The sequence below is a fragment of the Nansenia antarctica genome (assembly GCF_963989245.1).
Source record: "Nansenia antarctica genome assembly, chromosome: 8".
Lineage (NCBI taxonomy): Eukaryota > Metazoa > Chordata > Actinopteri > Argentiniformes > Microstomatidae > Nansenia > Nansenia antarctica.
The window spans coordinates 13,101,368-13,118,016 of NC_137678.1; the positions used below are offsets into that span (position 1 = coordinate 13,101,368).

At 46.4% G+C, this 16,649-nt stretch overlaps 1 protein-coding gene across 1 annotated transcript in view; it reads right to left on the reverse strand.

The window, feature by feature from the left end:
• large1 (LARGE xylosyl- and glucuronyltransferase 1) overlaps window positions 1-16,431 on the reverse strand; it is a gene marked incomplete at its 3' end in the record, with an annotated part of 91,368 nt that extends 74,937 nt beyond the window's left edge. The window contains exons 1-2 of the mRNA XM_080538689.1: window positions 16,307-16,431; window positions 3,976-4,301 (exon numbers count right to left, since the gene is read on the reverse strand). Coding sequence (XP_080394815.1) covers window positions 3,976-4,301; window positions 16,307-16,412 — 432 coding nt within the window. The 5' untranslated portion in view covers window positions 16,413-16,431. The remainder of the gene's footprint in view (window positions 1-3,975; window positions 4,302-16,306) is intronic.
• Between the last annotated feature and the right edge of the window lie 218 nt (window positions 16,432-16,649).

Consider the following 16,649-nt stretch of genomic DNA (forward strand, 5'->3'; position numbering starts at 1 on the left):
CATGGCCCCCTTTTCAAAAGGAGGCTAAATGTGCCATTATCACACTGGGCTCAACGGAAACAATAATGGAGCAGGTATAAAGAACCCGGCGTCTCAGTCTGGCTGTATTACCCCGCTGGGATTGGAGAAGGGGACCGCCTGCCGTCTGCCCCGGCTTCCAAATATAGACCCGAAAGTTCTTCCGCTGATCCGGATCCACTCGCCCAGAACTCACGACCCGCTTTCCTTCCTCCCTCCCTCTCAAAAAACCTTGTTCTCTTCGTAAAAACTCTTCTTCCCTCTCTTCCACTCCGCAGAGCTCAGAGCGACCTGGTTTATTATTCAATCAGGGGGGTCTTTTGTTTTTTTTCTCGAAAAGCTGAAGGGCGGAGAGAGAGTAGGAGAGGAGGCTGGAGGAGGACTTTTAGGATCAGGGCCCACCCGAAAGGAAGTCCACTTAAGACTGTAATCTCTGGGCTTCTGTACAGCCGGAGAGAGAGAGATCGTAGGTAGCGCCTTGGTTTATGACCGACCGACCGACAGGCGGGAATTGTGAAATGATAGCGGTGTAAAAAGCTATGCGATAAACCCCCCTCACCCTCTCAGAGGCGGGCCTACATCATCAGGGGCGGTCGTGTCGGATGCAAATGTCAAAATGCTAAAAAAGTTACAAAGTTCAACTCGTAAAAAAAAAAGAAGCTATTGAAGTCGCTGCATCCACTTGAACGCCGTTTTGCATCTGTGATTTTGATTGGCTGTTGTTTATGCGAGTGGTTCACGTTAACGGCGATGAGCACAAGATGGCCGTCTGTCGTCGGGGAACGGGATAGAGAGAAGATCTGAACCAGAGAGAGACGAGTGGCAGTCTGTTCCCCACAGCTTTAATATAGACAGTGTGTGTGTGTGTGTGTGTGTGTGTGTGTGTGCGTGCGTGCGTGCGTGTGTGTGCATGTGTGCATGTGTGTGTCTGTGCGTGTGTGTGTCTGTGCGTGTGTGTCTGTGTGTGTGTGTGCGTGGAGAGGCAACAGAGAGTAGTTTGGTGTGTGTGTGTGTGTGCGCTCGTGTGTGTGCGTGTGCGTGTGTGTGCGCGTGCCTGTGCGTGCGTAGCCCTTTTGACAATACCAATGAAACAAACGACTGTTCCAGAATGTTCCAGACTGTTCCAGACTCTCACCGCCGAGACGCCGGGACAGGCTGCCTGCGTGACGTGCCACCTCATCAAAAAACCCTCTCATGTTTCCAGTCAGTCACACCGCCTTCGGGGAGAAAATTGATCCATCATCACCCTGTGACTGAGCTCTGACAGCCCGTCTGGAGGGCTTGATCCTGGGCTGGTTAATCCATGAGAAGGGCTTACAGCCTCCGTTCACCAGGTCCCATGGAGAGTTAACGAGGGGTTAGTGTTGGCGCCGCAGTAGCATGTTATAGACCTCGGCGATAGTGTCGTCAACATGGGGAATCTACAGTATAGTATATTTTTTATTGGCCCCGGTGCTAAAACCCCCCCTGTACAATTAGGATGACGTCTGAAAGCCAGTCAAGTTTATGACCACGTCGATATCATCATTGGGTCAGACTACATTAGACTACAGGAAGCCATGGCCAAAGCTAGAACACCTTTTTTTGCTTACAGTGTCCCCCAGTTACTAGCCGTAAAATGCTGCTGTCTTCATGGTATTTGTATCGTGTGTTGCTCGCAGTGCAGGGTTTAATTCCAGAAGGGACTACATACAGCGGGGGAAATAAGTATTCAACGCACCGGCAACTTGTTTTTTTCAACATATTTCCATTGCTGCTATTCACATGAAATTTAGACCAGATATTGGTATTAACCCACTATCTAAATACATTGTAACACTCCTATCTATAAAAAAAAAGTTATGTGTAATAATAACCTTTAATAACCTTTTATTTGTATAGCACTTTTCCTGCAAATGTTGCAGCACAAAGTGCTTTAATCATTATATAATCATAATTTAATTATTTAGTCATTTAAAGGCAATATTAAAAAGATGGGTGAACATATTGACACATGGCACATCTTGACTTGAACATATTTGCTGAGGTTGCATCCCTAATGTAAACTGCCAGTGCATTCCACAATTTGGGTGCACAAAATGAGAATGCAGCCTCACCAAATATCTTCTTTTGTACATGTAAATAAGTACATGAATGTAATATGACACAGAAAAGGGGAATGACACAGGAAAGAGGTATTGAACACGCCAACTTATTTAATACTTGGTCGAGAAGCCGAGAAGCCTTTGTTTTACATTTTTGCCTCATCTGACCGGACTACATTCTCCCAGTAATCTACAGGCTTCTCCAAATGTTCTGTAGAAAACTTCAAACAAGCTTCAACTTCAACAGACATTGGCAGTGGAGTGGCATTGCCTATTGTTTTCTTTGTGACAACTGTACCCACTGCTTCCACGTCTCTGCTCAAGTGGTCCTTGGCTCTTGGCGCTACTCTTCTGACTAACTTTCTGACTGCCCATTCAGAAACCTTGCGAGGAGCTCCTGTGCGTGTCCAGTTGATAGTCAAAGTGATGTTCCTTCCACTTGCGGATAATCGCGCCAATGGTGCTTATAGGAACATTTAGTGAGTTGAGAAACCGTCGGTAACCATTGCCATTACTATGCTGCTCGACAATCTTGTTGGCGAAGGTCTTGAGAGAGCTCTTTGTCTCTACTCATCACGAGATGTCTCTTGGAGGAAAGCTTGGTGACAAATTATCTGTTTACTTGCATTCCGAGCCAACATGCACCAACATGCACTAACCCAGCTGATTCTAATTAGCACAGATAGGAGAACCCATTAGTGGCATAAGCTGGTTTAGTGCTTTTTCTTACTGTTCAATATTTTTTTATGGAACATTAGAATGTTATAATTTCCTTAGCTGTGCTGTGTTATTGGGTTCATACCAATGGCTGGTCTATATTTCATGTGAATAGCTCAATGGAAATATAATTAAATTTAATTAAAAAGCTGTTGATGTGTTGAATACTTATATTTCCCACCACTGTACATTAAACATTGATGAACTACTACTTACCGTACTGGAAGTACCTAGCATTACCATAACTGTACAACATGCTGAACACGTCTGTGGAACAGCCTTCCTAGCCAGCTAAGGGCAGTACAGAGCCTGTGGAACAGCCTTCCTAGCCAGCTAAGGGCAGTACAGAGCCTGTGGAACAGCCTTCCTAGCCAGCTAAGGGCAGTACAGAGCCTGTGGAACAGCCTTCCTAGCCAGCTAAGGGCAGTACAGAGCCTGTGGAACAGCCTTCCTAGCCAGCTAAGGGCAGTACAGAGCCTGTGGAACAGCCTTCCTAGCCAGCTAAGGGCAGTACAGAGCCTGTGGAACAGCCTTCCTAGCCAGCTAAGGGCAGTAGAGCCTGTGGAACAGCCTTCCTAGCCAGCTAAGGACAGTACAGAGCCTGTGGAACAGCCTTCCTAGCCAGCTAAGGGCAGTACAGAGCCTGTGGAACAGCCTTCCTAGCCAGCTAAGGGCAGTAGAGAGCCTGTGGAACAGCCTTCCTAGCCAGCTAAGGGCAGTAGAGAGCCTGTGGAACAGCCTTCCTAGCCAGCTAAGGACAGTACAGCCTGGACCTAAGACAGGCCTAAAAACCTTTTTATTCAAAAAGGCCTTTGACTGTTGAACCCGTGTTCATTCTTGTGATTTTTTTTTTTACAATGTAACTTATTGGGCCGGTTTCACAGACAAGGCTTAAGCCTAGTCCTGGACTAAATCACACTTTCAATGTAAAATCTCCATTGAAGATGCTTTTTAGTCCAGGATTAGGCTTAAGCCTTGTCTGTGAAACTGGCCCATAATGTTTTTAGGTTGTTTTTAACTTATTGGGCCAGAAAAGTGCAAAAAAAATAAATACATGATAATACTGTCTGTGAATGTGGGTTGGGTTTCTATAATCCAGAGGTAAACAACATGGCGTCACACAGCGTGCCCCGGTCCATCGACCTGAATCTCTCACCTCACACTTGTGCACGGGAGGCTGCTGGACGCAGTCCGAGGAGACGTTTCCGGCGGCGCCGCCCGCACCTTTCTGTCCCTCGTTGTCCCCCGTGCCCTCCTCCGAGTGGGTGCGGGACTGGTTGCCATGGTGGTGGTTGCCGTGGTGATGAGGGTGTTGCGCGCCGGCGGCCGGGGGGCTGCGGGGCGGCTTGTTGAGCTCCCTCCTCAGGGCGCGGTTCTCCTCCTCCACCTCTCGGACCCGCAGCTCCAACGCCTGGCGCTCCCCGGCTCCGCCCACCTGCGCTGACGACACGGGCTCCAGGGGCGACAGGGGGAGGGGCTTAACTGTAGAGAGAGCAAAGACATAGAAGAGGAGTTGTTATGGTTACGGTTAGGGTTGGTTGTTTTTTGTTTAGAGTGTTAGCGTTAGCGTTAGCTAACAGTAGGAGTTCTGTTTAGGGGGTTTAGGATAGTGTCCTCCCTAGGATTAGCATCTACTGTACCAGAGTACATGTTAACACTAGAACAGCCGTGCCTTTTTTTATCCGCCTCTTTACAATGCTCAAGCTGTTATTTACACACAACGACCAGTAGTTGGGTGCTTGTAAATTAGCCTGCCTCCTACACAGAAAAACAGCTTTATACTAGCTTATCCTGATGTGATTAGGAAAATGTAAAGATACTAGGTGGTAGAACGCACACATCTAGGAAAAGTCATGAAAGGAAGGGTCCTGAAATTTGATCGAGTGCAAAGATATAACCCTTTTTTTTTTACTCCCCATGGCTAATTAAGCGTTAAGAGGCAGTAGGACATCGGTTTAGGGAGATTTGTCAGGAAAGACTCAACTTTACCTCAACTCACATGAACTGAACTTCTCCTCATGAATCATTCATGAGGGTGGGGGGGAATCGCAAATGAGATTCAAAATCAACAACAAAAAAGAAATGAACAAAAGCAATGCACAAGAGGACACCTGATACTGCCTTATCACGGGTGAGTGAACGGTCTTATCATCTCGCAGCCAAATATCATCGTGTGCTAATTGGAGCCTCTATAACACACTCCACAAAAGGACGTCCGCCAAGTATCAAGCTCTAAATGGAGCGCTCTGAGATTTCAAAATTAGCAGTCAGGTCCAAGTGTTGATGCATCTCAAGCCTTGAGGGTACACAGATACCATTCAATCAATATCCTTGATACTGAAAGCCGAGGCAATACGCGCTCTGTGCTCTAATTCGAAAGGCTGTGGCAATTTCCCCCACTCTCCTCCTCCAATGGCTTTAGACATGACAGCCCAAAAGGCCCCAGATCGTTCAGAGAGTGAGAGAGAGAGAGAGAAAGAAAGAGAAAGAGAAAGAGAGAGAGAGGCTTTAGAGAGAGGATGTATAGTAGCTCTCTGAACGAGTATCGCTCAGCAGCACCATCAGATCCCTAAGGAGAGAGGCAGGCCTTGGATGGAGGCCATGAAGAACACAACCCCCCCCCCTTTAAATACAGGAAGTCTATGGGAAGCCAGCAGCAACAACAGAGAACCATGGACGTTCTAGCAGGAAACTAGGGGGTGTTCTAGCTCTTATCACAGGTATTGATCAGAGGGAGAGAGACGGATGGGTTTCCTGTAGGACATCATCAGTCATCTCAGCCCCAAACACACAGTGGAGCGTCCCACAAGGAGAACAACCCCCCCCCTTCCCCCTTTGGCCTGGAGGGTTGGCGCAAGAGCGATTTGGACTGTCACACAAACTGCAAGAGAATAGGTATCCCAGGCACTAGCCAGGTCTCTGGCCATTTATGAATTATTTATATTTAAGTTTCTGGGAACCAGGAGCAAAAACACATCCCTCCTGTCACACACACACTATATTAGTTCTACATACTCTAATAATAACATCATTATTGTTCTACTGTCCCTTTCTGTCATTGTCTTTTTTTAAAATGTTTGCTTATATAGTGTTGTTTATTACATTGTTTTGTTTTTGTATTATATATTGAACTGTTGCCTTCTGGACGGCGCTACCGATCCCTGGCCACCAAAACATCCCGTTTCAAAAACAGTTTTTTCCCCTCTGCTATAAGGACTGTCAACACCTGACTCACTGCATTAACCTTGCCAGATGTACTGCACTTTATAGTTCTAAATAATGACTATGATTTTGTCTTGTGGTTATGTGTGTACACTGTCCATTGTGATAGTAATGTGTAATGTGTGTGTATGATGTATTTGACACAAATTCCAGCGACCTTGGTCGTGTGATCATTAAACGATTAAACGATTCAATTATATTATTGTTGTTCGTATCTTTATGTCTAATGCACCAACCACACCAACAAAATGTCCTGTATATGCGAAGAATTCTGATTCTGATTCTGATTCTGGAAAGGCAGACTGCAAGACCACTACCAATGGTTTTGAACAACAAGCCTTATATTTCAAGAGAATGTAGAATTCTCGGCACACGCAGTACCACGCTTCATCTTTGTCCGTCGGTGGGAGGCTGGACGACGCCACGTCCGAAGAGTCGCAGGCGAATCGCTTCGGTCGGAAAAAAGGAACGAGAGAGCCTCCAAACATTTGTTCCCGAATGGCGTCTCAAAACAGGAGCTACAGTTCAGGAGCCCCTCATCTGCCGTCCGCTGGCCTTGGGGTTGTTGATTTATTCCGCGGCCAATGAGGGGCACACAAACCTCTAAATGGAATGTCACCGGTGTGTTTCTGTGGGAGATTTATCACCCCGTGGTTGTGGCTGTGAGAAGGATATATACACACGGGGCTATTAACAGAGCAGGCCCCAGCTAAAGCCCTTCTCCAAAAGAACCAAAGCGCCTTCTGGACTCCATTTCATCCAAGCTGTAATTAATTTGCTGAATGGATTTGCTGGGTTTAATCCCACTGAACAGCCTGAATGGCCATTTGTTTCGCGGCGCTCGGAGATTGCACGTGGCATTTGCAGGACGGGCAGACGCACCTGGTCTTCTCGCCAAAAGCCAGTTTTATGCGGCTAACCCCCCCGCGAGGGGATATAGCCTACACTAGGTTTCGCAAAAAGCTTATCATCCGTGTGCATACGAACGCTAGCGAACACGTGAGTGAACTGATTTCTTTCTGTTATGGGAATGACATTTAATTGGAATAATACCCTATAGAGATGTCCCCTATGGTATATTATGTATGTATCTGACAATGACACACGTCACATGAGAGGGACATGTGAGCAACTTATCACACACGTACCACGGCATATAGTTTGTGAAATATTCACGTGGTGTATGAATACTGCATGGCAACAGCCTGCCATATGGAGCTAATGACATGGAAGGAGGCCATTTTGTCAAAATGCACAATGCATGACCGAGAGACGATTCCAAACGAGCCTGTTGGAACGGGAACAGAACCCATCAGCTCCCAAAGCCCAATTGGAGTTGAGCGGCTGGGCCGTTGGACATAACGGACCTCTCTCTCCGGCCCCCGAACAACCATAGTCACTCAGGACCGTTTGGACCGAGTGATTCATGGACTGTTTGGTTGTGATGCTCCCTGTGTGCTCATGTATGACAGATTTAATTGTCGTCGGTTGTCATGCTCCGTCCACAAATTCCCCCGGGTTGCCGTGGAGACATCTGCCGAGGCGGTGGTGAACCATCCTTCATATGACAGCATCTGTTCACCTGACAGGCTGCATGAATCACCTGCCGCGGAGCATGCCAAGCGGCGGCCATCTTGTCCAACCCCCTCGTACCGTATGAGGATGCCGTCAGTGTCAAGAGACTGCTTGGTAGCCGGTGTTAAACAAGTATTTACTTCTGTGTGGTATCTCTGTGGTAACAAGGTGAGTACTTCCTGGTATTTACCTCAGTGAATTCAGCACAGTTGCTAACTACCTGGTACTAAATGGCAGAGACGATTGATCGAGTGATTCTAAAAGAAATATTGTAATTCATATAATAATATTACTACTACATTACACAGTCATTTGTATTGCTAAGACCCAAAACACTTTACAAAATGTGAATCGGAAGTGGAGAGTTTCTCCAGGGTTGCCTATTTCTATTTCCCTGTCTCTGCCTCTGCCTCTGTCTCTGTCTTTCTCTCTGTCTCTGTCTCTGCCTCTGCCTCTGTCTGTCTCTGCCTCTGCCTCTGCCTCTGTCTCTGCCTCTGTCTCTCTCTGCCTCTGCCTCTGCCTATGTCTCTGCCTCTGTCTCTGTCTCTGTCTCTGTCTCTGCCTGTCTCTGTCTCTGCCTCTGCCTCTGTCTCTGTCTCTGTCTGTCTCTCTGCCTCTGTCTGTCTCTGCCTGTCTCTGCCTGTCTCTGACTCTGACTCTGTCTCTGTCTCTCTGTCTCTCTGCCTCTGCCTGTCTCTGCCTGTCTCTGACTCTGTCTCTGTCTGCCTCTGCCTCGGTCTCTGCCTCCAGGCCCGGGGTGGCTAATCAGGAGGATCTGGAGTTTTCCCGGTGGGCTGGTCTGGTTTTGGGCCAGTCTGGCCGGTGTTCAGTCGTGGTAGTACTTGCAAGCCGATACCATTCTGGGCAGCTGGGCCGGTACCATTCTGGGCCGATACCACAAAAATAGGGTGACCAGATGTCCCGCTTTGCGCGGCCACGGGGCCAGTGTCCATCTAAGCGCCGCAACCAAGCGCCGACATGTTCAGTCGCAGCAGAACGTCCAGATTCTATGGAACGTCTTCAGCCTATCAGGAAACAGCATTCATGTTCCCATGGCAACGGCCCCACGTGGATATAGGGAGCTGGACGTTCATAGCGATGTACCACTGTTAGCCGCTAGCTGTTAACAGCGTTTGTTGCTGCAGCAGAGTGATTTTTCTCCCAGTCTCTGTCTGAGGTGCACCAACATTCAAATACTTGTGTCGTCTTCAATTTTCTTCCGATTTCAATGTATGACACATCATTTGAAAGCTTACAATCTGTAGTTTCAGGCTATGTAAAACATGATGACTTGGGCAATTGGTTTATCCTTTGACCAGCTGTTATCACAGTCATTGTCTGAATGAGTGCAGAGTTGTGTTTTATGTTTTCGTCTAGTGTGTGCGCGCGTTAGCCTTGACAGCTATGTCAATGCATTTGTGTTGCAAATGGGAGGCAAGTTAGCTAGCTAGATAGCCTACATACTCATCATCAATCATCTACAGGCCTAACACTGTCATGCTACTTTTCTTTATTAATATACTAAATTGATACTGCACTTTGACTTCACTTTCTGCTCCATACAGATACTTTATTGTGAGGTTCACATTCAAACAAAACATTTGTTATATATTTGTTAAGTTTTTATCTGCATAGTCTATTATTGGATGCTACTGAATAAACCAAACAGAATAGGAAACAGAATGGAAATGCATATATATTTTAAAAATGTGATAGATATAGCTCTCAACTTGGCCAGGGGGGGCGGATGCTACCAGGGGCACCTAAAGTTTGGTCCGGGCCTGTTGAGAGGGTGTCCCACATTGTCCCACACAAACATACTCCTTGTCCCACATTTGGTTTGTTGGGACCTGGTCACCCTAGTGGTATCCAGCAAGGGATTGCTGCTATCACAGTAGAAGGCACAGGTGAGCTGTTGTACCAGTGTGGGAACAATGAAGCAAACCCATGAGATAGAATCCTGTAAATGTAGAGAAGACTGTAGAGAACAGTGAGTCTGCTATTACAGACTAAAATACCAAGGTTGTAATAATTACATGATTTTAATATACTGTAATCGGTTGTGAACTAAAGTGGGTCGGTCTGAGGCATGAAACTCCAGAGCTGAAAACGAGTCCCACTCCGACCCTGCCTGCCTCTGTCTCTGTCTCTGTCTCTGCCTATCCCAGATAGGCCTCCTACCATGAGAATGTCCTCTAAGAGTAACGGTTTACATCTGTGGTACCCGTGCGAACAGTCCCTGGTTCAAACCCCACAGGGTTATACACGCAAAAAGAAGCGGTTAGCCCGTGTCTCTGTTTTGCGTTTAGTGTTCAGTGTTCTCTCCAAAGATGAACAACATACGGGTGGAGCTGTGACACGCTGTGTCGTGCTGGTGCCACTATGTCAACATCGCAAGGCATTTAGTAACGATAAAGTGAGAGAGGAGATATTTAATTGACGCTCCTCTGTGAATTCAGAATTTTGACATGAAGGAACCCTTTGAGTCAGGGTTTCGACGACGCGATCCAAGTGCCTCTCTGTTCAAAGGTCCTGGGGAGAAGCCTGCGTATGCCAACGACATCATTCGACATGGTTCTTAAAAGCCTGCAAAAAAGCCTGCAATATGTTTACATTCTTGTGTCTTGGGTTTCATATACTGTAAAAAGGTTACTAGTTCATATGTTTATATGTTTTTAAAAGTACACCTTTACATGCTAACTTCCCCCTGTCTATATACCCCCCTGTGAATAGGCCATATCATGTATATAAGTATAGAAGTTACATAATAGAAGTTACATTCTCAGAGTCCTACCGATCACTTATCCCCCTATTTATGTCTATCATTGTACCTGTTACAATGACAATAAAGATCATTAATTCATTCAAAAGCGAAGTCGAAAGTGAAAGTGTTATCCTGTTCCTCAGTTCATTCCGCGTTTTTTCGCTGTATTTTTTAGCGCATTGAATAAACACGAGTCGGTTTTGATACTGCAATCCAGCACCAGCTTGGTCAAACCCCTTGGAGAACCTTGGTTGGGGAGTTGACTAGAGTAGATGACAGCTGCAACCGCATCCTCAGTCTCCCACTAGACATTCATCATGCTCCATCACGTTACATACATAATCTATTTGCTTAGTGTTCCTTAATGATCGTCTGTGGAGACTATCACTGCACTTATCGAGTGTTATCTTGTTGTTATCTTGTTGTTAACAAGTCGTCAGTTAAGCGCTGAGTTTAAGATGAAGACCTACAATCACAGGTTCAACTGTAGCTACAAACCAGGCCTCCCGTATAGAAGACATAAGTAGCCCAGTGGTGCTTTACTCTGGGCTTGTAAATGTTTAACAGACTGCACTTATATAGCGCCTTTATCCAAAGCGCTTTCGGCCTCTCATTCACCCATTCACACACACATTCACACACCAATGGCGGCAAGCTACCATGCAAGGCGCCGGCCCGCTCACTGGGAGCAATTTGGGGTTCAGTGTCTTGCCCAAGGACACTTCGACATCTGGCCAGCCGGGGCTCCACTGATCTGCCACTGATCTGCCACTGATCTGCCATCCTTGCGATCATTAGACGGCAGCTCTACCTCCTACGTCACAGCCACCCCATGTGGACCTAACACGTCTTCAGGGTCTTGGTAGGTTTGGTAACATGGTTTGGTCACATGGTTTGGTCACATGGTTTGGTCACATGACCATGTTTGTGGTGATGTACTATAGAAAGTGTTCAAGTCTAGTTCATGTCTTTCTAGGAAAAAGGACATAGTGAGGACAGTGTGAGTGGCCAGAACAATGCCCAATAATCATTTTGTACCATAAAGTTAGTAAACACCCAGGCTTTACCTAACCTGTGCAAAGTGAATTCTTATTTCTTTTTTTTTTTAAATAAGAGAACGTTTCACCGTGGTGGCTTAATAGCGGACGGCATTTCACTCCCCCTGCCTGGATGTGTTTAGGAGAGACAAGGGGAAGAGCAGGGTGTGTGTGTGTGTGTGTGTGTGTGTGTGTCTGTGTGTGTGTGTGTGAGAGAGAGAGGTGTGTGTGTGTGTGTGTGAGAGAGAGAGAGAAAGGGGGGGGGGGGGGGGGGGGGGGGGCGGCAGAGACAGTAAAAGCTGAACAAATGGGGTGAAGCTAGCGACAGAGGAGCACGGTGCAGGGAGTAGATCAGCGGTATTAATGAGTTATCAGAGGAGAGGTGAGACCCCCCCCGTGATCACCCCGGCGCCCCCTCGCTGTGGCGCCTTCACGCGTGCGAACACATCCAACGGTTTCAAACGCAGCGCTCTTCAATTATTCAACGTTTTTCACACTCCCGCACCCCCTGATCTAGGCCAGCATCGGGAGAAATTTGCAACCGCTGGTTGCAGGTCGTTGTCGCCGTGGTGACGTAATGATGTTTCCATAAACATGAATGTCCCAATTAATGGTAAAAAAAATATGGGATGTTTTGTTTTGCTTCGGGCGTAAACACGCTGCATATTCATGAGGGGAATGTTAATAACTAATGAGGGGGAGTCTGCAGTCGCCATGGTCACCTAGCTTGAGTCAGCTTATTTTTGTATTCCGCCAGACAGTGGGGTGTACTTTTATTTAGCTGATGCCTTTTCCACCAACGGATGTCCCGAGGCTCTGTGTGACATTATGAATGAGGTCTCCCGGGATCACTCCGTCTTATTAAACCCCCCCCCCCCCCCCTCCCCCCCGCCCGGAAACAACAGCAGGCTAACATTTGTAATCAGTTCTGATCAACATTATTTCCACGACAGGGAAAGTATACTACAGCACCATGACATTCAGGCCTACAAAGCTCCCATCTTACATCCAGCTAGCACCTGTTCTTGAACACAAGCCTTTTCATCTTCTTTGAGTCGGGCCTTAGTAGCGCCGAGCTAAATCAAGTTGCAAAGCCTGAATCTGTCACGTCGCGCATGGTTAAGACAGCCAGGGACCATAATGATGTGACGCAACCCCTCCGTCGGATTGGATCTTTGAAATTGAGCGGTGGAGTGGAGTGAGCCTCAGGGGATCTATAAAGATGTAAGATAAGAAGCTCAAGGTCTTTCTAAAGTCAAAAAGGTGGTTAAAGTGATTGAATCCCCCAAAAAAGGGTACAACCAAGACTGAATGTAATGAAGTAGAATGTAATGAAGTAGTAGTAGTAGTAGTAGTAGTATGAACGCAAATCGAAAAATTCTTCAATCTCGAATCTCGAATCTAATTATTTCAACGTAAGCCGTATTCACATTAATCACCAGTGGTTAAATCAATCAAAGGAATCTGATTTGAAAGTGAACTTGTTTATTTATTGGCTTCTGTAGGCTACGTGGTGTAAAAAAATAAGCCAGGGCCAATATAACACTGTTACAACACTGTCATATGAAATATAAATCAGTTGCAGCATGACACAGTAGCGTTTCAGTTGTAGTTGTGGTTTTGTTTGCTCTGGCAGACTCCACAAAACAATGCTGACTCATTCTGGGGGGTTGGCTGGGGAACTACAAATCCCAATCCAAGCCTGCCAAATCAGCAAGAAACACACACACACACACACACACACACACACACACACACACACACACACACACAACCGCCTAAGGTCAAGAGGCATCCATCAAACCATTGCCTGTGTGTGTCTGTGCTTGGCTTGTTGACACGGGGTGCTGTGGTGGCGCCTGTGGTGCCTGTGGTGGCATCGATCCTGTGATGACGAGGTGCAACTGTCAAGAGAGGATATCCCACACGGAAGTGCCATAACCTCCACCGAACAGCGCCAAAACAAGCAATCCAGTTGACTAGTTTCAATGAGAACCCCTCGATTTGAACAGACAAAACAGACTATTTAGGCTATTGTTGCTGGTTACGCACAGCAAGTATAATTTGCCTGGAGGGGGCATAGTCGTAGTGAGGACACACACACGCATTCATTTCCACTTCTGAGGTTCCAGAGTGAGTGTTTTCCTTAGAGTAAAGTCCCCCGAGTAGACCACTCTTTCATGCCTTGAAGGCCTCTACTCTATTTCCGAAACGCAGGCCCACAGGGTTCAAAACGTAGCCTTGAATGAAACTTCAACTGTCTCCCGCAAAAAGGATTGAAGGAGCTAAATATTGAACAAAATATGCTATCGCAGGCCTAGTATGAGGAAGAGACCGTCGCGTGTGGTTCCTCCGCTGCACAACCGCAGAGAGGAAAGCGCTCCAGAGGGTCGTCAACTCGGCCCAGAAGATCATCGGATGCCCTCTCCCCTCCCTGGAAGAACTGTACAACTCCCGCTGTCTCAAGAAGGCAGTCAAAATCCTCAAAGACCCACACCACCCTGGCGTTCAGTTTCTTATCTTTATAAAAGTACATAGTTAGATGCTAACACCCCCCTGTCTATATACTCCCCTGTGAATAGGCCATATAGTGTATATAAGTACATACGTTTACATAATAGATACACACTCAGATTCCTACCGATTACCTATCCCCCTATCTATGTCTCATTCTTGTTGTTTTATTATCTTAAGACTGTGTTTTATTATCTTAGGACAGTGTTGATCGTTAGCACCTAGGGTTTGCATTTCAATTTCGTTGTACCCGTACAATGACAAAGATCATTCATTCATTCATTCATTCATTGTAAGTGTTCTTGAGGAGAAGACTGAGAACTTTCTCCCCCCCCCTCCCCCCAAAAAGAATTTCCAACGGTCGGTGGTGCCAATGAACCAAACTGCTACTAAAATAGTTGTCTGAATGGATTCCACATCAGCTGGTCTTAGAAAACTGTGACTGCTCAAATAAGGTTTCAACTGGGTGCTGGGGACTTGGAGTGTAGAACTGCATTAGTCTTACTTGACACCAATTAGCTTTGTAGAGGCCATGAGAGGAAGCTAGTTGTGCATTTTCCAGGAAGTGAGCTGTGAAAAGTCTTCTTTCTTTCTTTCTTTTTTTTTCTTTTTCAAATGTTTTAATCCAGCAGCATTTGGATTTCTTTATTTATTTTATTTCTTCTCTCTCCCAGAGACTTGGCTCAGCCTCCAGGGTCAGACAGGGGCTGTCACTGAAATAGAGAGGGAGAGAAAGAGAGAGACAGAGAGAGAGGGAGAGAGAGAGAATGATAGGGAGAGGGAGAGAGAGAGAGAGAGAGGGAGGCAGAGACACACAGACAGAGAGCGAGACAGAAAGAGAGAGAGAGAAAGAGAAAGAGAGAGAGAGACCGATATAGAGAGGGAGAAAGAGAGAGAGAGAGAGAGAGAGGGAGAGGGAGAGAGAGAGAGACACACACACAGACAGAGAGAGAGACAGAAAGAGACAGAGACACACAGACAGAGAGAGAGAGAGACAGAAAGAGAGACACACAGACAGAGAGAGAGAGAGACAGAGAGAGACAGAGAGAGAGACAGACAGAGGGAGAGACAGAGAGGGAGAGAGAGAAAGAGAGAGAGAGAGACAGAGAGAGACAGGGAGAGAGAGAGAGAAAGAGAGAGAGAGAGACCGATAGAGAGGGAGAGAAAGAGAGACGGAGAGAAACACAGAGAGAGAGAGAGAGAGAGAGAGAGAGAGAGGAGCCATGTCTGTCTCAAACATTCAACTTTCATCTAAAAGCTTGCTCTAGACATATATTTTCACAGTACCTTTCCAGTTCGTTTACAACCCAGTCAAAATAATGACTTTGCAAACCTGTGTGGGTAAGGCCTTATGACCTGTGTGGGTGATGCCTTAAGAGGAACCATTCAAATGCATAGTCTCCAGTGACTGTGACCCCGAAGTCAGAATTGTCAATTTATTCGTAATTAATAATGGCATAGCTTCAGAATTTCAATGCTCGACACAAAGTCATTAAAATGGCAGTGAAAACCCCTGGACTAAATCTTCTTGAGGAAGTAATCAACTTTAGCCAGGCCTCAGTAACTCATTAATACACTACCGCAGGAAAAACGGAAGAAAATGGGTAACTTTGTATACTGAAAACTTTATACGTGCTTTAAAAATTCAGCGATATCTGGGGTATTTAATATTGACCCCTCAAAGTGAAGGTTTGCCAAGAATAAACTTGATTTTTAGAAAACACATAATGCAATCTTAAGCAAGAACCATTGCCTCAAAGAACTATCAAAAAACGAATGGTCTTCTTAGCCTCAGGGACGTTCTCTCTGCGTCTAAACACTGAGCCTGATCAGTCGAGGTTACCGTCGGTATCTGTCGGAAAAAGCTCTCCCTACTGGTCTACGAGGACAACCTGGGATAAGACGATATTTCCCCTCAACTTGAAAATAGGCTGAACCATCCCTTTAACTTTGGGCAAAGATCATTAAAAAAAAAGATGGAGGACCCAAATGAAGCTATGGAGTAGACATACAACCCCCCTCCACATCAGATTCGCCCAGAGCATCGAGGCTTTTAAAAAAACGAGCTAAAACACCCTTGACCTGAGGTGATGCCTGCCTCCCGACACTGCACTTTTTGCACTTTTATTTCTGCACTTGTATTGCACCTTGTTTTTAGTGTATTTTTTCTATTTTATCCGTTTTTTATCTGTATTTGATCTTGTCTTCTCTTTTACCGGTGTTTTATCTTTTTATCTGTTAAGCACTTTGGGCGGCTGTTTGTCGTTGTAAAATTGTGCTGTATAAATAAACGTTACTTACTTACTTACTTACTTACAACCACACACACACACACACACACACACACACACACGTTTGGACACATGGAGGCTCACCTTGAAAGTTCCCGGCGGACAGGTAGAGCCAGGTGAGGGCTGGGATGGACAGCAGGGCGAGGGAGGCAGCCAGGAACTTCCTGCGCCCACGACACATTCCCAGCATCCTCTAGGGCGACGACGGCGGTGGAATCAGAGGCGGAGTGACCTCTATGTAGGCAGCAGCTGTTGGCCAGGGGGGTGCATGGTACTGTCCTGGGGGAGGGGGGAGGGAGAGAGAGGGGGAGGGGGAGGGAGAGAGAGAGGGGGAGGGAGGGGGGTTAGAGATCAAAGACCAAAGAGAGAAGGACCTATCACAAGCTGCACACATATCTGGTTTGCTGATCTGTTATTTCATTTATAT